Source organism: Leptonychotes weddellii, chromosome 12, assembly GCF_054177405.1.
Source record: "Leptonychotes weddellii isolate Sample4059 chromosome 12, ASM5417740v2, whole genome shotgun sequence".
Taxonomy (NCBI): domain Eukaryota; kingdom Metazoa; phylum Chordata; class Mammalia; order Carnivora; family Phocidae; genus Leptonychotes; species Leptonychotes weddellii.
This window is the reverse complement of record NC_138380.1, coordinates 38,953,343-38,976,987: the sequence shown is the minus strand read 5'-3', so window position 1 is coordinate 38,976,987 and position 23,645 is coordinate 38,953,343. Positions and strand designations below refer to the sequence as shown.

Sequence of the window (23,645 nt, the reverse complement as noted above, 5' to 3'; positions counted from 1 at the left end):
TAGTGACATTTTGCCTGCCCACAGTAGAAAACCAGTCTGATAACTTCACAGGACAGTCTCTCCTGGGTTTATTCTTTTTCCATTTTTGCTCCATATGAGATCCACTCAGTTCTTTCTCCTTTGCCTACTGAGGAGCTATAGGTATTGGCTGTTTAACAATGGGGTGCTGAAGATAGAAGGGCTGGCCAGCCATTGCAGTGCCAATTCAGCCAAGAGGGAGAAGCACTCCCATGTTCAGAAGAGTTTATGGTATCTTGTTTGCAAATATCTCCTTCCATTCCATAATTGCAGTACTAGGTATTTACCCCAAAGATACAGATGTGGTGAATCGAAGGGGCACCTGCACCCCAATGTTTATAGCAGCAATGTCCACAATAGCCAAACTGTGGAAAGAGCCAAGATGTCCATCGACAGATGAATGGATAAAGATGTGGTATATACAGACGATGGAATATTACTCAGCCATCAGAAAGGATGAATACTTACCATTTACAACGATGTAGATGGAACTGGAGGGTATTATGCTGAGCGAAATATGTCAATTAGAGAAAAACAATTATCATATGGTTTCACTCATATGTGAAATATAAGAAACAGAGCAGAGGACCATAAGGGAAGGGAGGAAAAACCGAATGGAAGTCATCAGAGAGGGAGACAAACCATGAGAGATTCTTAACTATAGGAAACAAACTGAGGGTTGCTGGAGGGGATTTGGGTGGGGGGTGGGGTAATTAGGTGATGGGCATTAAGGAGGGCATGTGATGTGATGAGCACTGGGTGTTATACGCAACTGATGAATTATTGAACTCTACATCTGAAACTAATGATGTACTATATGTTGGCTAATTGAATTTAAATAAAAAAAGAGTTTATGGTAAGAACAGATCAAATGCAGGAGTGATGGGTGATGTGGCTCATATAAAAAAGTTGTTGCAAACATTTCTCTCCCTTAATGCATTGCATATTTCCTTTATTGTATTAATTACACTAAAAGTTTGAAAGCATATTTTATTGCATAGAAGCCTAATTTATTTGTGGCTCACAGAATCTGTTTTATTACCTTAATATCAATGCCAGATATTGTATATATTATAATCTTACGAACTTATGAGACTGGCTCTGTAAGCCACAATTTCCTCACTTTATAATCTCCAATAAACACATAGATTAGAAATCCATGTAAGTCACGTGGAGATTTTGTGTTTCTTTATACTGGTAAAGTGAGTTGAATTTGCAAATCATCTGTACTCATCTAATATTTCTGCATATTTGGGATTTTATTCATAAAGCCATCAAAAATTAAGTAAAATTTCTTTCTGCCATTTCTTTTTCTATTGTTGATTATTTCATTTCAATCACATACTTAATTTCTAATTGGAACACCAAAAAACCATGAAAAAGAATGTTGTGGGGGGCACACACTACTCTTTAAGAACTCAGTTCATGGGGCTGATTCTTTCTTTTGTGATTGAGGAAATGGTTTGACTATAGAATTCCCATTAGCCAAAAATAAGCAGAATTGCCTGCAGGATTCATGGTAGGTACAGCCTTGGAGAGTAATAAAAGCCTGTTTTAAATGAACTCCTAAGGACATGATATAAGCCCGAGAATGGCTAGTCATATTTTATGTTTATCCCTCTTGATTATACTTCCATATGTTTCTGGAGAACAGTGTCTGAAAAATGCTTCATTAAAATATCGTATTGGACTGGGGTAATTTGGGGCTTATTGGCCAAGTCTCAGGGCTGGGGGTACCCGATCAGGTGGCCTGGAAGTAGCAAAGCATGGCAGTGCAGTCTGCTCTGCTTCCCTCTACCATGTGGCGTGAACTGACTTCAAAGACCCCAACTTCTCTTTAATTTAAGTAAGTATGACAGTTTGCATGCTAACCCTCCCCCCAACAAAAGACAAAACAAATTTGGGGGACCAAAATGGATTTTGGAAAGAAAAGGCACCCTCCTGAAAATTAACTTAACATGAGGCTTGCACAGCATGGGAAGAGGGGACCTGGAAAGTGTTCATATGCTTCTCCCTTCTAAGGTTCGGTAGATGCTGGATGCCCAAGGACTTCCCTTCATTATGTTCTGCCCTAGCCTGCCTGGTCCATGGAGGGTGGTAGCATTAGTCAGTGTTAACAGAGAGAAAGGCTTTGACATCTGAGTTTCTCCAGGAAAGGTTTACTGTTTCTGGAGCTGGAATAGTGAATTGAACTGGTCCACCTGCCAAGAGGAGGAGACAGGAGGTCCAGGGAATGTCATCTTTTCAAAAGTCCTTTCCTGTGGTTTACAGGGATAGCTGCATGTTAGTACTTACTATGTATTCCTAGTGAAATTGGACATTTCTTGAGTATCTGCTACACACAAAGTACTGTAAAGGACCTAGAAAGGGACATTTCAAAGGCTGCATACACATGAAGAAAGAGCACAGGAGCATACCCTGAGTGGGGAAGTTTCTAGGAAGGCTCCCCAGAGGCCATGACCTTGAGTTGAGTCATGAAGGAGGAGTTGGCCAGGCAAAGAAGGAGAGCCTGGGTGACCTAAGTGTTGTCATGGGGATGACAGAGATGGAGTGAATGGATGAGATCTGGGTTTTTCAAGAAGGGAACAGCATTTGCAAAATCAGAGGGTGAGATCTTCTGGACACATTTGGGGGGTTCTAAGTGCGGCATGTCTGCAGTGTGGGGAGTTTGGGGATAGCAGATAAGGGAATGAAAAAGTGAGTCAAGGCCAGGCCTGAGAGATATATATGCTAAGAAATTTGAATTTTATAGTAAAGGTCAGTGGTTTTAAATCCTCTCCCACTTCCTCTTTCCAGATGCCCTGATACAGTTGGTTTAGAGAAGAAAGATTGGGGATAGGTATCAGTCTACATCTCAGCCAGGCTGTGAACCATTAGTCATTGATAGAGTGCAAGCATGTGAATGAGATTAAGACCCAGATTTGAAAGAGCACACACTGGTTGCTGCGCAGGAGGATGCTTGAAAAAGGCCCCTATCCCAGCCAAGAGAAACAATCAGTGAGCCTATTGTAGTAGTTCAGGTGGGAAACAACCAGCAGCTTAGTTGGAGGCAGGATGGAGAATGGATGGGTAAAGAAAGAGAACATCTAGAAGGTGTGTGTGTTGTGGGAGGGGAGGATAGGAGAAGAGAAGTGTTGTCAGCCTGCCACAGAGAAGTCCTCTAAGGTAAAGACTGAGTGTCCTTGGGATTGGGTACGTAGTAGGCAGCTGTAGCCAGAGAGTTGTTTCAGTGGGGTGCCGGGGGCCAGAAGCCCAATAACCCAGGTTGAAGACACTGAACTTGCTTTAAGAAGCCTTCAAGTTTGTTATGATCAGGGAAGGTGGATAATCCCAGGGACCTGAATGGAGTTCCAGGAATGAAAGGAAAGGGCGGGAAAGGTAGGCTGGGGCTCTGTTGTGAGGTGCCTGTGGGGGGTGGGGGTTGTTATTGGTAATGGTGAGATCCAGCTCTCTGCTCTTAGGCTAATGGTAACTTGACAGATGAGAGGGTTAAGCCTTTTTAGGGTGAGACCAGGTGGAATTAAGGCTTATTAGAAGGCCAATGCCATTTTTTATGGTCCTGATGGTTTTTAACAGCTACTTTAACAACAGAATGATGAAAATGTGTGGTATTCTTTCTCCCTTGGGATAATGTGGCTGCTGAAAAAGGTCACAACTAATAGGAAAAATGAGTTTTATTGCTTAATTGTGGATTCAATTTATTTGGATACTTCCTGTTACCATTACCATGTGTTTTCTGAGTTGACTAGTTGACTAGGCCAGGCTTCTCTACAAGAGTGTGTATGTTTAAAAAAAATTCTCTGAAATTCTATCCCACCCTGAAAATAAAAAGCCAAAAAGTACATACATAAGTGAAATATACCTAGTTTAGGCTTGTTTTTGTATTATTTTAGTTTTGTCGAGAAGAGCTATTTGGGGATATGATGGTTTTGATCAAGGTTTCTCAATGTTGGCACAATTTTTTGAGTTGGTTGATCCTCTGTGGTGCACTGTAGAGTGTTTAGCAGCATCCCTGGCTCTACCCACAAGATGCTTGTAAACACCCTTATCGCGCCCAGTTGTGACAGCTGAAAATATCTTCCAGCATTATGAAAAGTCTCCAGGGTGGGGGATGGGAAGAAGCTAAAATTGCCCTAGACTGAGAACCATGGGTTCTCAATATATATTGTAGTGGTTTTATCAGAAAACAACTACTTCCTCCTGCTGCAGTGTGGATAGTTTTATTGAAGCTTGTGAAATCTGAGCAACTTTTTATCACCAGAAGAAAACTAATGAATATAAATTCCCTTGTCAAAAGTTTACTTAACAAATATTTAAAGAAAAAGGAGGGGCACCTGGGTGGCTCAGTCGTTAAGCGTCTGCCTTCGGCTCAGGTCAGGGTCCCGGGGTCCTGGGATCGAGTCCGGCATCAGGCTCCCTGCTCAGTGGGGAGTCTGCTTTTCCCTCTCCCTCTGCTGCTCCCTCTGCCACTCCCCCTGCTTTGTGCTCTCTCACTCTCGCTGTCTCAAATATAAATAAATAAATAAATCTAAAAAAATGTTTAGGGGCGCCTGGGTGGCTCAGTCGTTAAGCGTCTGCCTTCGGCTCAGGTCATGATCCAAGGGTCCTGGGATCGAGCCCCGCATCGGGCTCCCTGCTCTGTGGGAAGCCTGCTTCTCCCTCTCCTACTCCCCCTGCTTCTCCCTCTCCCACTCCCCCTGCTTGTGTTCCTTCTCTCGCTGTGTCTCTCTCTATCAAATAAATAAATAAAATCTTTAAAAAAAAAATGTTTAAATAAAAAAAAAGGAAAAGCTACTTTACCGGTTGCTTGACCATTCCTCTGCTTACCCCATGGACCCACTCTTTCATTTAGTTCCTGAATATGCTGTCATTTAATTTTAATCTGGGTCACTAAGTTCTCAATGCAAAGGGTGTTATGCGGTAGAAAGTGCCCAAATAATAAAAACCTGTCTAGAACTGGGTGTGAACATGTGGATTTCATGCACGACATGGATTCTAGTGTTAGTTTCACACCTATTGCTTTCTAACTTTGACCAAGCCACTTTTTCTGTGCAAATTTTCTCATCTGTGACAGGAAGGAGATAAAGTATATTATCTGTAAGTTTGCTTCTAGCTCTAAGATTGAAATGTTTTGATTGTTTTTTGGGGTTGTCCCCCCTGCATGCACCACATCCCCCAGTGCAGTGCCACCCAAAATGCGCTCTCTAGGTCGCCAATGGTCTATAGACTACATTGTTGGTCCACACTGAGTCAAGTACAGACATAGAGAGTAAACAATTAGAAATGGTTATTATAATTTGACAGAGTAATTTTATGCCTGTTACATATAATACAAAAAATTGAGCTTATAGTTTGTCTTAGTCTTTTAAATTGAACTTTTTTAGTAATTCATTTTTATTATGCTTTATGAAGATAGCAGTCCACATTGGATTGGAAGAAGAAAAATAAAACAAACTGGTCTTTCACTAGAGGTAGTTTGAGAAGCACTGCCCTGAGGTATGATGGAAATATTTTTTTGCTTCTCTTTCTACCCTGGGCCAATAAGAAAGATATTTAGTATATTCCTCTTCTGGGGTTTCAGTGAAGAGAAGGGCAAGATACTGCCTATCTGCTTTATTAGCAGCAGAAAGTTGGTGGCAAAGAAAATAAGAGGTAATTCTGGAGTAAATACGAGGTTCTCTTGGATTATATGTATATGTAAGTCTTCACATAGCTCATGTTAGTGTCTTGCATCAAATAGCGTGTTTATCTTAGAACAGAAACCCAAAGAGCAGTGAAAATGTCCATTTAAAAATTATTTTAACCCCAAGAATCCCTTAGATATGCCATCTATTAGAATGTTTGGTATACTGGGACTCCGTACTAGCTGATGTTGGCGAGGTAGGTAGAAAAAGGAAGAGGTGTGGATTATACTTGCTAAAGAGATTAACATAGATGTTTTTAAGTCTATTCTGTCATTCAGACTCATTCAACATTTGGTTTCCCAAATCTGTTACACGGACTCAGGTGAGGTAGACTGATAGGTGAACAAGGGCACTTAAGCAATGAGCACTTCACAGTCTGACCTTGGTCTTTAGATGTTAAATCAAGGTGGAGGAGCCAGCCTTCAGACTGACGCTTGTTTGAGGGAGAAAGCATTGCTGAGTTCTCTGCACCATGGGCCACTTGTTCGAATACCTTTTATCCCATATTGAGTGGAATAATCCAGAGAGGCCTGTCCTACTCCTGGGAACCCTTCACACATGACCTGGCATTGTGCAGGAACAGTCTCTTGGCCTGCAGTTCCTGCCTGGTCTGTATGGGTTTTGTAGTGTACTTCCTCTTCCAAAGTAAAAAAGGCAAGATTTTTGCTTGCTCTATTAGCAGCAGAAAATCACCCTTTCTTCCAGTTTTTTTTTTTTTTTTAAATCCAGAAGATGAAAATATATAACATACTTGGAAACTCCACTGGCAGACTTGGCAGGCATTTCATATTTACTTGGACTTAACATGAATTGGATTTGGTCCTCTGATTTCCCCACCTCCATCTCTCGGAACAAGTTATTTATTATCCAAGTGAGTCTGTGTTAGTGGATCAGACATGCACATGGCACATCTATTGTAAGTGTGTTTGTTCAGTAAGATTTATGCTAGCCCAAATTGTTTTATATTTGTTTTCATTGTTGAAAATTTACTGTATTCATTCTTGGTTTGGCCTAAGTATTTGTAGTGTGCTAGGGGTTCCTGTGGTTGAACATTTTATCACTGTAACACTTCATGCAAAGGAAATTAAAAAATATATAGTGAAAGCATTTCCCTAATATGTTTCCAATCAGCTGTGTACTTTAGTAATTTGATTTGTAGGAACTAGAAAGAAGAGTATTACTACGCTCTTTTCAATCATTCATAATTCTCTGGGAATTCAGATCATGGTTCCAAGTTTATGAAAATGTCTCTTGAAATTTTCTTCAGTCCTTTAGTATTCTGTTTGTGTGTATTGAGAGGGTATTTTATTTTATTTTATTTTATTTTCTTACCACAGCAATCTCGAAAAGAGTTCAGGGAAGGGGGCGAGTCTTCGGTCTGTATCTGGGACAAGAAAAACTGATGTGGATTGAGGTTGATTGGCTTGCCAGAAGTCATTCATTGGTACAGAGAGCCAGGTCCTTTTATTTGTGCATTATCCTATGTGTGTGTTCCAGCTTCTGTACTCCTTGGGCTAAGCAATCAGACTGTGACTTGTAAATCCCCTCGCCTGGTGGACTCCTAATAATCTAATATGCAGTGATGAGTGGCTTAGGCAGGAGCATCTTCCCTGAAAGTGTAACACATGGGATGGAGGGTGATATTTGGATGAGCTAAATAAAGATCTAGGCTGTGATCTTTGCACCATTATTTCTTTGGCTCTTTCTACAGGGACTTAAGACTAGCTTGTTTCCTTTTTTTGAGGATCTCTGGCCTTTGACTTACTTCGGTTTTTGCCAATGAATGAGCATGACTTCTGTTTTGGCTAGTGAATTAACTTGTGATAATCCATACATTTATAGTTTCAGATTTTCTTAATCCAGTTCACTATGTAAAAGTGAAATCAAAGTGAAATGTGAAATCATAGCTCTCCAACTGGGAGCAAGACTTGGAAGGTTTCATCTGGTGAAGACAGTAGCTTGTCAAGGGTCTTAAGTGGGTATAGAATTTTGCAATCATTTCCTATTTTTAATTTTCTGCTTTTATTTCCTATCATGTTTTAAGCTTCCCTCTTAACCTTCACAGTTTTGTGTTCATTTAAGTCTTATGAAAAATCTCCTCACACAGTGGTGATTTTAGCCCTGGTCCTCCTCCTACTTCGCTAGGCATAAATAAAGTCGTGAGGTCATGTATTTTGGCCAGGAGAGTTCATCAATCCATGCTTTTCCATTTGAAAACACAGTCTGGGAGGTTAATCTTATCAGTAGTCAAAGAATTAATGTAAGTGAAAACCAAGTGGTTATTTAAAAGGCTTAGTTGTGTTTTGAAGAAAATAGCCAAGGGACATGATTGTTCCCACTATTGCTAGTCCTGGCCTAGAAGACCTAACTTCTTTTGCTCCAACGATAAAGGAAGTACACATTCATTCTTGGTCTTTTTTCCTGCTTCTGTGTTTCCTGTTTAGGTTGCACCTATGAAGGAAATACCTATAACAGCTCCTTCAGATGGCAGAGTCCTGCACAACCCTGTGCTCTACGTCAGTGCCAGGTAAAGTCTATTTTCCTCTCCACTGAAAACGATCGGTAGTCTTCCTCAGAAACATCTCTTAGACAGCAGAGCACAAAACCAAAAACAAAACAAAAATAAAACCAAAAACAAATAAAAACCCCCAACTGTGTAATTGTATCACTGTATCCTTATACATATTTACTGTGACATTCACCATAATAAGACAGGTACAGGATAGATACTATATAGCACTCACTTCTAGAAACATGCAGTGGAATTGTTCACCATTGTTAAATTGTGCCTGGAAAATCTCTGGGAAGATGTATATGTCCTTGGGGAAAATTCATGTCTTCCTGTGAGTCAGCTTTGAGCAAAATCTGAATTCCTGTTAGCAAAAAGAGGTATTGTTAGAGGATATATGTTTTCCTTCTTTGATTTAGAAACATTTTGAACTGGAGCCATTCTGTAAGCTTATTAAATCAAAGCAATTAGTACACTGTGAACTCAATGATTTCAACCTGACAAATGTGAGAACCACCAGTTCAGTTCCTAAGGAGCCCACTGTGGTTGGTGCTTGCTGCACCCTGCAAAGTGTTCTGATTCTGCGTGACTCTAGTTGTTACAGGTCTTCAATAGAGCAAGATAAGGAGAAATGAGGAATCTCAATGTTCAAACTCCTTTTCTTATCTCTAAGGAAATAGTTAAAAAAATGCTCATCTAATCTTGACATAATTTAAAAATTCTCTATAGAGAAAATGCTGTTAAATCATTTTACTCCTAGCCCCATTTTACTGTTCCAGGATATGCTCTTGCATTTAAAGGGGAAAGAAAGGGGTACCTGGGTGGCTCAGTCGGTTAAGCATCAGCCTTCGGCTCAGGTCATGATCTCCGGGTCCTGGGATTGAGCCCCACATCGGGCTCCCTGCTCAGCAGGGAGTCTGCTCCCTCTCCCTCTGCCTCCTCCCCCTTGCTCATGCTCTGTCTCTCAAATAAATAAATACAATCTTTAAAAAAAATAAAGGGGAGGGCGCAGGGTGGCTCAGATGGTTAAGCGTCTGCCTTCAGCTCAGGTCATGATCCCAGGGTCCTGGGATCGAGTCCCGCATCGGGCTCTCTGCTCCTTGGGAGCCTGCTTCTCCCTCTGCCTCTCTCTCTCTCTGTCTCTCATGAATAAAAAAAAAAAAAAAAAAAGGCATATTTAAAAAAAAATAAAGGGGAAAGAAAGATTAGTGTGATAATGCATATTTCTTTTGGATCTTATCTCAAGTATGCTGACATTTAGTTTACTAAAATCTGACTTTTATGCAGCCACGCTGTTATATACTCACAGTGGGCATACTCACTCGAAAGATCGTCAGTTATTTATTTGGCTAAATGTTCAGTTCATTTGTGTAGTAAATCTAAATTATTTGTGAAAATAAGCAGTAGATAGAACAGATGTAAATAATAGATTAAGTGAATTGATAAATATTTGTTGAATTTTTGCTCTGGGTTATAGATTCAACCAGCTTCATGGAACAAAGAGATGAGAGCAGTGAGTTTTAATAATATCAAAAGTCCACATTCATTCTAAAATTTGCACCACCCCACTCACACCCTACTTCTTGACCAATAAAATTTCCACTCTGATAGGGGCACTCTGAAAGCCCTGGTTACACTGCCTTTTAAGCAAGACAACCTTGTTGGAGTTGCCTTTTGGAGTGTAGTATAACATTTTTATGCAACAGCCAGAGATCTTGAAGATCCTCAAATTGCATGGACCTCAAATTGCATGGTGAATTTTGCTACTTTCAGATGAAGACTTTATTTGAATTAAATGAGAACTATTATCTGGGAGGAAATATTTTGTTGACTGAATAACACATGAAGCCATTTTCAAGTGTTGACACTGAAACTCCTATTGCCTATCGTCTTTGGCCACCAGCCACTCATCAGGCCCACAGAGAATGATGCAGGAATATCCCATTATTATTGGAAGCCATCCCAACAACCAACAGCCCTGGGAGTCAGGAAGTGCTGAACTGCAGAGCAGAGCCCAGAGAGGTGATTCTACCTACCAAAGATGAACTTTGCCTTTTTGTTCTCCTCCTTTTTAAAAATGTTGCCTAAGCCCTGCTAGCTAGTTTAGAAATATTATTTCATTCAATGGTCATAAAAGCCAACCTCTAAGGTAGTTTATAAAAGCTGTTCCTCTGCTCCTCTGGCACCTTCCCACTCCTGCTTATTTTCTTGCTTCTCTAGGGAATGAGAGCGCATCTGTGAATGCGGGAAATAGCCACTTACTGGTACCTATCAGGGAAGGCTTCCTTTAAGACCCTCCTCTGCAGAATGGCACAATTGCAAACTCTTTAAGCCCTTCCCTTCTCAGGGCACAAGATCAGCAACAGAGGAGAGAGTGGGGCATAGTGGGTACAAAATACAGGCTCTGCCACTCACATAGCTTGTTTCTTCCCCTCTCTGGACCTCTCAGTCTCATCTCCTGTGCGGCCAGGATGGTACCATCTCCTAGGATGTTGGTAAGCATCACTAAAGACAGTTCTGGTAGAGGCTACATGGACTGGGCAGGACTAGGTACCAGACAGGTAACAGCTAGTCAAACGACCTGGTTTATTTCCATTTGAGTTGAATTCTAGCTGCTTTCTTTTTTTTTTTTTGATATTTCTTTTTTCTTTTCTTCCTTTTTTTTTTTTTATTATGTTAGTCATCATACATTACATCATTAGTTTTTGATGTAGTGTTCCATGATTCATTGTTTGCATATAACACCCAGTGCTCCATTCAATATGTGCCCTCCTTAATACCCATCACTGGGCTAACCCATCCCCCATCCCCCTCCCCTGTAAAGCTAGCTTCTTTCTTAAATCCTCCTACCGAAAGAGTTTCGATGGTGAAAAATTTACCTTTATTTTCCACTTTGACTTTCTTACTAAAGAGAAAAATCTGAAGATCACAAACAGGAAATTCACGCTGGGAACAATTCTGAATCCTCCATCTGGTTTGCAGATAGGAAAGGGAAATTGATCTGGGGCCATAGTTTTTTGCATTGCTTCAGTTATGTAACTAAAGCACAGATCCTTTTTTGATGTTGTAGATTGTGATATTTTGACAGTTGCTCTTTTCTTTCCCAAATGTGATCTAGACCACAATAAATTCCTCTGGGAGTGGAATCCTCAGGCCTCACAAATATGAAGACATCTAGGATATAACTTTCCTTGTTGGCCTGAGATAGTATGGTAGCAGACAGGATGAAAAAAAATATCTAGTTGTCACATTGTTACATTTTTTTTCAGCCTGTGCTAGCCCTCCCTGCAAAACAAAATTGAACAAACAAACAAATCCATTTATAAAATGGGTAGAGAATATGGAGAAAATTCTTCAAAGGCCAACTCTGAAAATTAATCAAAAAAATGTTTCAATTGACATTAAAATACTAGAATCCCAAGATCAGTTTGCAAATGAGTCACTTGATTTCATTATTAAGATCCAAAGGCTCTATTTTTCCATATATGGTATGAACTTTGAAGTAGTTTTATCTAATCTCATCATTTGATGCTTGAGAGCCAGGCTCTCTATGTGAGGCAGAGTGAAATTTCTACGATTGCAGAGCTAGTCTAGCTATTTCTAGAAGGGTGGTAAGTGAATTAGGTCTCCAGATGCTAGTCTGGGGTGTTACACATGTACTCTGTGCCTCATCATTAATGGCTTAAAGTGTAATAACAATTATAGAAAATACAGTCAGTGTTGACAACTTAAAACAATTGTGAATGAACAGCCAGACTCTGTTAGCTACTGACGGACAGGAAGAAGGTCTTAAATACTAGATTTAAAAGAAAGAACTTTGGGCCAAAGAGAAAGACCGAGGACAGGGTCAAGACAGGATTTGTGCTCCGAGTTTGAAAGCATCCAGGCCGTGAGCTGGGGAGATGGGACCTCAATGGTGCCATGTCCTCTGGACCTGACGCCCACCCTCCTTTGCACTTTTGGTGTCCGGACTCTTCCCCTACTCCCTTGATTTCTTTCCCAAAGTGAGTCACTCCTCAGTGGGACTTCTGGGCTGATGTATTTGTGGCATTCTGTTTTTCAGGAAGGTGTTGTCACAGAGTCTGAGCTGCGATGTGTTGTGCATTGTAAAAACCCTTCCAAGCATCTGGGAACGTGCTGCCCCACCTGTCCAGGTAACATTTGCAGGAAGGGAAGCCTGCCAGTCTCCCTGCTACAGCACATGACTGTGAAATCTCTGTGTGCTCTTTCAAGAATGCAGGATTCTCCCCCTCCGGACTGGAGCTTGTCTCCCTTTGTGTCTGTGTACATCATGGGTTTAGAGAGCAAACTCCTTTGCATAGAAATGTCCGGTTGTACTCCGGTGTGCCCAGGATGAATGCAATGTGCTGTAGGTCTTGGCATGTGGATGCTTCAGGCTCCGGAGGCCTCCTCTCCACTCCACAGGGCCACAGGTAGTGCTTGCTTTGGAAGGAGAGGCTGTGGCTTTCTCTTGCTTCCAGAAATGTCTTTTTACTGCTTCATATTGCAGTATCTTGGCTAGAACTCGCCTTGGTGATGAGGTGACCAGATGTTTTCTGAAAACTGAGAGCTGTGTCCCTAAGTGAATTTAGCTTAGGGTTTTGCTGGTCTCAGTTTTCGGTGTGGTGCAACAAGTTGGACCCACTGTCTTTTAAGAGGGCCCCACTGCCTAGCTGACAGCAAAGGGGTCTTTCCTTTCCAGTGGCTAGAGTGTTTCCTCTTACTTTTCTGAACAGGATTACAAAGGCCTCCTGCATCTTTTCTTGCCCTTACATACGAGCCCAGGGATTTTGAGGTGAGAGATTTTTTTTCTGATCCTTTAAGCCCCTGGCGCATGCTCTCAGACAGATGTTCCGAGTTTTGGTTTTACTCTGAGTGCTTTTCCTCACTGGAGGCAATACTCACAACTAGTACTCATTGCTTTTGAGATTAATCTCCAGAGGGCCTTCTGTTCTGCAAAACTTCCTGGGGAATGGCTCAGGTACCATGCTGGGATGCTCTGCAAAGATGAGCCCTGCTCCTTTTGCAGGCAGCTGCTTGCCCTCCCCTACCCCATGCGGTCTGAGACGTGTCTGAACCTGAGTCCCTTTCAGAGAGTCCAGTTTTTTCTCATCTTTAAATGACAACGAGGACAGTTGCTCTCCACTACCTCTAACCTTCCTGAGTTCCCTGGACGGTCTTGATTGAGCCAAACTTCCTTTCCACATTGAGATTTCTGTGAAGCTTGTGTTCTTAGATGAGCTTACGAGAAGGCCAAGAACTGGTTGAAAGTAGAAGAATTCTTTCCATAATCCAATTATTTTGTATCTATCAAACAGTTTGTCTGAGTTCCTTTTGCCTCTGAATGCATTTAATGCTTCGTATTATGTAACCATACTCTTAAATGCCGAAAGGGTCCTTATGAAGTTAGGTCAGTAGTTCTCTAGGCTGCACATTAATATCACCTGAGAAGCTTTAAAAAAAAAATAAAGCTGGATGCCCGGGCTGCATTTCAGACCAGTTCCATCAGAATCTCTGAGGACAGAATCCAGGCCTCCCACATAATTCCTATACACCGGCAAGCTTGAGATGGATAACAGAGCAAATTTTATATGCCATAGAGATTTAAAAATCATTGTAGCTCTTAAATGTGAATTCAGTTGTGTTGAAGAGACTGTTGCTTTATTGGTACAGAATCGACTCAGCGTATGCAACATTCTTCCTTACTTATGAGCTCATCATGTTTTTAGGCTGCCTTTGGAAATGTGGGTACGCAAACAGCTGAGTGAATTTATTTCAGCAGTTGAAGTTATCATATTTGAGCAATTGCTTCTTTCATTTGGCTTTTGGTTGAGTTCCCAGGAAGGAAAGGCTGAACTGTATGATTGCACATACTGCAGCGCTCAGTCCTCACGAACATCCAGGGAGGGATGAGGCACTGTCCACAGTTCACACAGGAAGAAGTTAGACCCAGTGAGAATAAGTACCTTCCCAAGGCCCATGAGGTGGGGTCAGGGTCTGGCCCCTTCTCTTTCTTGGCCACCATACTGCACTACCTACTCCTCCCCCTGCCCCAAACACACACCATAGCAATTGTTCTGCTTGGGTCCAGATGCCCTGGGAGACAGATCTTTAAAAGTTAGCATGCCAAGCTTTGCACAGTGGCAGTATTGTAGCCAATGAGGTTTATCCGAGGTGCGATTATTGCTAATTAGAAGTTAGCATGCCAGGGGCGCCTGGGTGGCTCAGTCGTTGAGCGTCTGCCTTCGGCTCAGGTCATGGTCCCAGGGTCCTGGGATCGAGCCCCGCATCGGGCTCCCAGCTCGGCGGGAAGCCTGCTTCTCCCTCTCCTACTCCCCCTGCTTGTGTTCTCTCTCTCACTGTGTCTCTCTCTGTGTCAAATAAATAAATAAAATCTTAAAAAAAAAAAAAAGTGAGCATGCCAGTGCCACACGCTAGCCCCCGGCACCTGCACAGGCTCTGTGCCTTCAGTTATGGGGTCAAGAATCAACTCTGCTCCCTCTCTTTGATTTCAAAGGCCAAGCTTTGAGGTGCAAATCAGAAGACTCAGAAGAGGCCACATCCAGAATGTATTGTCCTTTGTCTTGGGAGGGAGGACTCAGCCAAGTCTATGTAGGGACAGTCGAGGGAAGCCACAGGGTATTCTCCTTGGTAATTCAGAAGGACTGGCATCTGTCATTGATCATAGAATGGTATTCTGCATAATGACAAACATGTACAGTCTGTGGTCACTTTCTTCCTGAAACAGATTTCAGGGCATTCTTGCTGGTCTGCTTTTTCCTTTCATCTGACTTTACTCAAGGGTGGTGGGTTGTGATGGGAACAGTTTATGAAGAATTTTCATTTAAAATTCCCTTATTTAAGTTGTCAGATGTAGATTGTTGTGGTTAGTATGTCTGGCAAACTGGATGACGAAACCAGTGTGCAAACATATATGAAAGAATTGAAGACATTTTGTTGGAAGTATGCTTTGGAAAGAGACATCTGGGCACCTGCCGTTATTAACAAGGCTGGGATATAGCCTCTGGAGGGACCCAAGCTTACTTAAGTCTTTCTGTATCAGTGGGAACAGCAAAGAGGTGGTTGGTTGCTAGCTCTGGGTGTGGGTATCAGGTAGACTTTAAAATCACAGTTGCACTCAGTGATTCAACTTCAGACTCAGTAGCATTTGTTTCCATGTCTTTCCATTGGACAAAGGGCTCCATATCTAGATTTAAAATGAATGGGTCCAGCAGCCAGACTAGTTGGTTATGGGTAATCCTTGTTTCCCCCTATCAGGTACCAAGAGCTTCAAGAGTTTGGTGGGTTCTGTTGATGACCTCAGTCAGCAGGACTTAAATACTTACTCTCAGGGTCATGTGTCAGTCTCTCACAAGGGCTCCTTTTGCTGATTTTTGGCACCAGTGTGCTGGCTCCAACACTGTCTACCATGTGGAAAGTGACCTCAGCTATTCCGGCAAACACCTTATGAAGATGGTCCTGAGGAAAGTGACTAGCTGACAGTCCTTTCATAGCCTGTTTGACACGGGGTGACTGGCCAGCCTGTGTTTCAGGTCGTTTATGGGATTTCTTAAGAATACAGCAGTGTCCTGAGCATCTTTCTGACTTGGAGACACTTCCTGGGCTTTTCATCTTATGAGGCAAACTTGGTGGCTAACCTCTTTAATATCACATAGGGTGGGTCTGAAAAACTGTGTGACATCTCTTGCCCTGCCTTTCCCCCTTCCTGCCTTGGTGCCTGACCCTCTGTGTGGTTCAGCTGGTAGATTAGAGCTGAGTTTGAGTTCTAGCTCTGGCACCTGCCAACTGGGTGAGTCACTTCCTCTCTCTGAGCCACATTTCCCTCATCTATGGAGAGTGACGAGAGTCCCCACTTTGTGGGCTCACTGTGAAGATGGAGTGAGATCGGGGTTACAAAGAGCCTGGTAGAGGCTGGACAATTCCTGAATACTCACCAAGTGACAGTTCTTCATGTCATCTGCTCGGTCACTTGACTTCTCTTGGCCGCCTTCTGTTTGCCTCTTCCAGCCCCTCTGGGTTTCGTTTCCCTGGCTGTGGTCAAGGTGGTCATGGCATGGTGAGTTCCTTAGACTCATAGGGCTCACCATTGTGCAGTGTTTCCCCCCGGGCTGACCTGGCTTCCACCGTCTTATTTGCTTTCTAGCATCTTCAGGTTTCTGGACACATGTCAATCTTCTGTACTCCTTTTTTTTTTTTTTTAAACTATGAGGCAATCTTGTCCTCTGATTAAAGAGGACAGTCTGCTAGGTGGAAGTGGAGTGGGAGGTGGATAAACAAGATGGATGAGCAGTGGATAGAAGCATAGTGTCAAGCTGAGCAAAGGCTACGGCCCTAATTCTAAACTTTTCCTTACTTTCCAGGCTGTGTGTTTGAGGGTGTGCAGTACCGAGAAGGGGAGGAATTTCAGCCAGAAGGAAATAAATGTACCAGGTGTTCCTGTGTTGTAAGTATTGTCCTGGATGTTCTAAGGGTATTCCTTCACCAAGAACAGCCCTGATTCTCTTTACAGTCTCTCTTCCTCTCCCTCCTGACATGGAAGCAAGGAAAAAGCTCATCGCTCTAGGGCAGGTTTCTCAGCTTTGGCACTATTGACCAATAGTTCTGGGCTGGGTAGTTCTTTGTGGTGGGGGCATTGGGAATGCATGTTCCTGTGCATTGTAGGATGTTTAGCATTATCCCTGGCCACAGCCCATTAGGTGCCAGTAGGACTTACCCCCCCCTCAGTTATGATAACCAAAAATGTCTGCAGACTTTGCCACATGTCTCCTGGAGAACAAGATCACACCTGGTTGAAAATCACTGGTTTAAAGAGTGAGGGAGGAAAGCTGGTTTTCCTCCACCTGCTTCTTCTTTAGGAAGCTCTGGATTCTCTTTTCTTTGAGGTAGCTGTTGAGTTCTTCAGGGCAGTCACATGGGAAGCAGAGGGGGATAAGTGCAGCTTGCCTCAGTATATTCTGTGGGGTGAGATAACCTGATCGGAGGCTTGGTCATTTTCACTGCGGGATGGAGAGGAGGAAATGGGCACTAAACTGTGGATTCAGAGCAGAGTAGGGATTAGTGAGACAAAGCCATAGACTTGCCTTTCTAAGAATTGTTGACTTGTGATTCATATACTAAGGATAGCTTCCGAGTACTTAGGAATGAAAGAAGGAACTTGGTGTATACCATAATTTTAAAGGGATGTGGTGATGATGGGGAGTCTAGTCTTAATCAGTGCTCCAAATTATTTATAGTAGGGAGTTAGTACAACCATATATTTTTATAACTTTTAATCTTTTGTAATGAAGAACAGATAGTATGCATATCAGAATATTAAAAAAAATACATGGAGAACGCCAGTATCCTAATTTCACCAAAGTAGAATCATATGTGGATCATCATGAATCATAACATTTGCCATTTCTCTACATATCTTTTCTAAAATCTTTCCCTTTTCCTATACCACACACTAAAGTGAACATGACCAAGGTTGATGGTTTTTGGATGGGGTAGAAGAAGGAAAGGAAGGAAGGGAGGGAGAGGGGATATATAAAGGGTATGTAATATGAGATGTATAATACCCATAATACTATAATAATATACAAAAATATGAAAGTGATTTCGTGATGAAGATGGACAGGAGTTTGCATATTCAGACTCAACTGTCATATTTTTCTCCTTTGCTAATTATGGTTAAATAGCTTTCTGTTATTTTTTACATAAGTAAGCCTTTATAACAAGCCTATTTCTTAATTTTATTTCTTCCATATTGGTAAAGTTTTCTGATAATTTTTTAAGTTAATCTCATTCCTCTGGGTAAATTGAAGAAAAACAAGGCACATTTCAGTAGGAAATTTAATTTTTTAATTTTATTTTTTTTTGGAAAGATTTTTAATTTATTCTTTAGAGAGAGAGAGTGAGAGAGAGCACAAGCAGGGGGAGGGTCAGAGGGAGTGGGAGGAGCAGACTCCCTGCCAAGCAGGGAATCTGAAGTGGGGCTCAATCTCAGGACCCTGGGATCACGACCTGAGCCTAAGGCAGACACTTAACTGACGGAGACACCCAGGTGCCCCTCAGTAGGAAATTTTAAATCTGTACCTGCGTGAATTGTCTTTCCCGTAAAGGTGTGCCGAGATCAGGCAGCTGAGCCTCCTTGGGGAGGAAATTCAGAAGGTGGCAAGAGGACAGAAGTGTCCTGCAGTTTTGCCAGTGACGATCATACAAAGTTATCTAATGTCGGGAACTGGAAATGAGTTTAGCAACTATACATATAGGGGTCACAGACTCAAATGTGTCCAAGGTATTCAGATTTCATGTGTTTGTAAGCACAAAATGTGCTGAACAAAACATACCTGAGGGCCAAGTTCAGGCCCCTGGAAGTCCTGCTTTCATTTTCAATTGAAACAAAAATCCAGAGATGATGTTACTTGCCCAAGCTTTCCTGCTAGCGAGTTTTCTCCAAATCTCTATATCTTTTCTATATTCCTGTATTTTAATTTCCTAATTTCTTAATCCCATATTCTTTCCAGTTCTCTGTGTTGCCACCCTTAGCACATAAGGGGCAGTGAATGGCTTTTTCTTATGTTCCTGATGTCAGTCTCGAAGCTAATAGGGTAAGAAGAGAGGAGGGAGCTCTTGCCTGGGGATGAGACATTTGTGCCTAGGCTTGGTTATGAGGAGAGCTGTGAGAGCAGTTTTTCTTTTAAAAAATATAAAAATTTGAAGTGTCATGTTTGGTTTTTTGTAGTGGTTATTAAAATAACCTGGTTTTTCATATCCTTTCACTTTGTCACGTTTTGATGTAGTGCACTAAAAGAAAAAAAGATAATGTTTTGGCAGCAAACGGTTCTGTTTTGAGAGTAGTGACCCAGATGTTCGCTTTAGAAGCAACAGGGCAAATGTACAGCCTGACCCTGGGACCATGAGGCCCGGAGTTGATGGTGCTGCCCCGCAGCAGGCTTGGAAGCTTTGGCATGGAAGGTGCTAGGAGGAGTGAGGTGTCATCTTGCTGACTGAGGGGGCAAAGCCGGCCAAAGGCTTTGGACGGGACCAGTGTGAGGCTAACTGCTCTGCTGGGGAGGCTACAGGAAGGGGCGTAGGCTATAGATTTTCCTGTAAAAAAAAAAAAAGAAGACCGGGTATAATAACATGTGCTTCAGTAAAAAGGAAAGCAATACTATCCTGTGAGAGATACAAGCACATTTATGCATTTGAGCATGTATGTGGCATCTGTGTGTGTGTATATTTGCATGTGTAGGTGTCTATATCTATGAGTGTAGATAGCTACCTAAATATACAAGTCTATATAAACATGCCTACAGATAGAAATACAAACCCACACATGTCCGTGTCTCAGTTTGGATTCCCCCAGAAACAGACCCTGAGACAAGGATTTGCATGTAAGTCGTTTCTGTGGGAGATAGGAGTCTGGCAGAGGAGTGTGGTGATGAGATGAAGAGGGGAGGCAGCCAGTGGCGGGGATGTCACCAAGATGTCACCAGCCAGACACCAAGGGGATGTCTGTGTTAGACCGTGTGCTCGGCCAGAGTGCGCTCCTGCTGGGCAAACTCTGGAAGCCAGTGTGAGATTCACGCCTCCGAGTTTCCTGCTTGAGAGGTAAGGGAGAGGAGATGTGTTTACAGCAACTCCCATCTGCTCCAGGGGGCTGCTGACTGGGTACCATTCTGAGGCTGCCGCTCAGGTGACAAAGTGGCCTCTAGCAGCAAGAGGAAGAAACCCAGGTGGCGGCAGTTGGAAGCCTGGCGTGCACACTCATGTGCTAAGTGTGGGAGGAGGGGGGCGGGGCAGCAACACAGTCAGCTACAACATATTTGTGTGTGTCTATGGTACCTCGACACACACAAACTACACTTTAATTTGTTTTTTGAGAGAGAGAGAGCATGCACACTTGAGCTGGGAGGGGCAGAGGGAGAGGGAGAGAATCTTAAGCACACTCCATGCCCAGTGTGTAGCCAGATGAGGGGCTAGATCTCACGACTCTGAGATCATGGCCTGAGCCGAAATCAAGAGTTGGATGCTTAACCAACTGAGCCGCCCAGGCGCCCTCAGCACATTAATATGTTTCTATCTCCGAATATGTTTGTATATATGTGCGTGTCCATGTATTATATGTATATATTCATACACACATCTTTAGAACACTGGAGCACCAGTGTTTTCTTTTGCTCCTACTGCTGCTGCCTGGTCTGGAATTCCTTTCTTTTCCTTCTTCACCTGGTGGGTGCTTGAGCTCTCAGAGTCGGTTATCATGATCCCACTGCAACTCGTTGACCACTTTGTTTCCCAGAGAGTGGCAGCAGTGTTTTCTCATTTGTGTTCCCGAGGCTCACGGCTCTCACTGGCTAGTTTGCCCGCCATCTTTTGCTCCCTCCTTCTCTCACACACACATGCACGCACACGCACCCACACACACACTTCCAGGTAGCAGGTTGTAGCATGATTACTGGTTTATCTTACTTTGGTCCGTGTTTACACCGTATGCTCCATCAGGGAAAGAGCCATGTCTCCTAATGCACGTCTTTCTAACCTTGGTGCTTAGCGATGTGAGTGTTCAGTGATGTTAGCATTCTTTGATATTGCTGCCTTGTGACGTAGTACATTACAACCCAGTGATCTCTTCTCTTCCGGTGACAATTCTGCCCTTCTGAGCTGGCCAGCCCCTTCTTGCCTAGGAGAGTGGCTATTGTATGTAGATAGCCCATTCTCATTAGATTTCTGTTTGCCTGGGAGACACCTTAAGGATGTACGTGCAAAGCATCCCTAGTGTATGTTAGCCATCTCTGATGGATGACCTTGCCAGCTCTCTGAGGTGTTCCTCGCTCTCAAGTAAATATTGCATGTACCATGTGGCTTATATTTTATATCCAGCCCTTTTAGTTACACTCTCCAAATTTGTGAAAACTGGTCTACCCGTGTTTATGTGATGTGGTGACAGCAGCAGACCACCAGAAAGACATTTCATCTTCTTGAGATGGATTCCTTAGATGATGAAACAAATGCCTTACGCATGATTTTACGTCCTTGATTTAGGTCAGGACAGTATATATGGCATTCCAGACAGTTGAGAACATGCTAACATTTGAAGGTATCTGGAGAGGATTTCACAACCTCTTGCTCTTACTCATTCTAGAAGCAGAGCATCTAACATTTTTAGGTGTGAATATCATCATGACTCACATAGAAAATGCATTGCTTTCCTATCACTTGTTAAACTATATAATCCCCATTTACCCATTACATAAATAAGAGAGCCAAGAGAATCACTTCTCCAGAGTCCCAGTACTAATGGGGGGGCGGGTGAAAACTCGAGTTCTTTTGGCTGTTCCATAGAGTTGGCTGAGTCATACTGGAGTGCATTCCTTATGGCATGTGTTCAGTCTGAATAAGTCCTACACTCATTTTAAAATGGAAAGAAGATGATTCTTTCCTAACACAGAAGCAAAGTGTTATTTATAAAGTATACCAAGCATTGGTTAAAGCACACATCTGTTTCTTTTTTGTTTAAGCTTGAGTTTTTACTACCTGCCTAACTGGACAGCACACAGTTCTGTATGCCTTTGTTCAGTCAGATTTTCAGGGAACAGGATGGCGGCAGTTGGCACAGACATTTCTGTAAAATCTGACGTCTACAGACTTGTAAGACTAAAGACCAAGGTGCCAATGAGAGATGTTTGTGTTCTCTTTTACCAAACTGTTTTAAGAACCCTATGGGCTCAGTGTTCTTGGAAATTCCTTACTGAAGGGAGTAAAGCCCACAGAGTTTGTAGGATACTCTTAAAAGAGTGGCAAGTCCTCAGTCTGCAAAACCAGCCAAATTAACTGGCCAAGATCAATTACTTTGCTGACAAAGGCGTATTAAGTTCAGAGGATTTTTACTAATAAACATGGGTTGTTAATGGGCTGTCTGTGATGAAGGAGCTGTACTTTATTGGCTCTTAGAAGCCATGAAGTCCATAAACACCTTTGCTCTCACTTACACTTTAGATACTGCAAAGTGCTGTCTCCCAGGGAAAGTGAAACTCCTCGGAAGGTTATTTGGAAAGAACAAAGCAAATGGAGATCTTCATGGTTCCTGCTCCTCTTAGACCAAATTCCTTAAGATGTTCTGCACAGCCTAGCATGATCCAACCTCTGCCAATCTCTCTGGCCTCATTTTTGGCCCTCCCATGTCCTCTCTGCTCTGGCCTCTGGGCAGATCCTCAGAGTCCTCACTACACAAAGTATGGGCCCAACCAGCAGTGTTGGTCTCATGTGAGAGATTGTTAGAAATGCAGAATCCCAAGCCCTATCCCACACCTATTGAATTGATATGTGAAGTTTAATAAGATCCCAGGAATACTTACCTGCCAGATAAAATTTGAGGAGCACTGGTCTAATACCTCATGGCCTTTACCTGGGCTGCCTTTTCTTCTCTCCTTTCTTCTCCCTATCATCCCCCATACCTAGCTAACATGCACTCATCCTGCATTTGGAAGCCCAAACATTCCTTCTTTAGGGAAGCTTGATCTGATTCTCAAGATGAGATCAGGTCATGTTGCTAAACCTCTTAGAGCAGCCCGTACCTTACTTCCCAAACATTTAAAATGATTTGTAATTAGATTTTTTTTTTATTTGTGATGATTTTATTTAACTCCACCAGGGTACAATGGTTTGTATCCTTACTGCTTGATATATAATGGGCATGCACAATAATTGCTGAATTCATGAACAAATGACCACTGACTTTGATTTTCCTTTCTTTCCTCATTGCCTCTCTCCCCCACTCTGCTACTTTAGTTTCCCCCTGCACATTTAGTCTTTGCAAGTTCAGCAGGGAATAGAGAGATGCACATCACGGTAGATGAGCTCAGAAAGGAAGATGGATTTATGTTCAGCTGCTGTAGTACTTATAATAAATTGCTTTGTATGGAATGCGGATGACTTCCCTGGAGATGTCTTCTTTGGAAAGTGCTCCTCAAAGATTCCTACTACTCATGGCAGCAGGAAGATGCAGTGGCAGGAAGCACTTGCCAATATTCAGGGCAGAGCTTTGGAAAGAGAGCATGATTCTGTACCCTCAGAGTTGACCTTGCCCTGAAGTAAGGGGGAGACGTGTCCGACCTCTCCCTGTTCCAGCGTGTTCGGCTTCAGATTGCACTTCCCTATAATAGGAAGCAGTGGGACATCTCCTCATCTCTGTGGTCACGAAATGCCACGGCAATCCAAGTCCCATATTCCCACCACACTGCTGCTCCTCTTGCATGGGGACTTGGGGCCCTTCGTGCTTGAACCTTCTCACAGGGCCTCTCCCTGACTTGTTGTAATACGTGCAATTTGGCACATTTTAGATCCAGGCTGTCATTATATCTTCCTTATCCACAGGGAGAAATTTGGCTACATCTGGGCAATAAATTGGAGAATTGAGCAATTATCAA

At 42.6% G+C, this 23,645-nt stretch overlaps 1 protein-coding gene and 1 pseudogene across 7 annotated transcripts in view; both read left to right on the top strand.

Annotated features, from left to right (window-relative positions):
• Window positions 1–23,645, top strand: part of BMPER (BMP binding endothelial regulator) — a 242,622-nt gene that overhangs the window by 48,876 nt on the left and 170,101 nt on the right. For 6 of the 7 annotated variants that reach the window (XM_081800290.1, XM_081800293.1, XM_081800288.1 and 3 more), the window contains exons 4-6: window positions 8,147–8,229; window positions 12,275–12,365; window positions 16,593–16,675. In XM_081800290.1, the coding sequence (XP_081656416.1) occupies window positions 8,147–8,229; window positions 12,275–12,365; window positions 16,593–16,675 (257 nt within the window). Of the gene's footprint in view, window positions 1–8,146; window positions 8,230–12,274; window positions 12,366–16,114; window positions 16,289–16,592; window positions 16,676–23,645 lie in introns of those variants that run through there. The other variant, XM_081800294.1, reaches the window with a different exon arrangement.
• LOC145716663 (U4 spliceosomal RNA) lies at window positions 14,341–14,413 on the top strand (annotated as a pseudogene).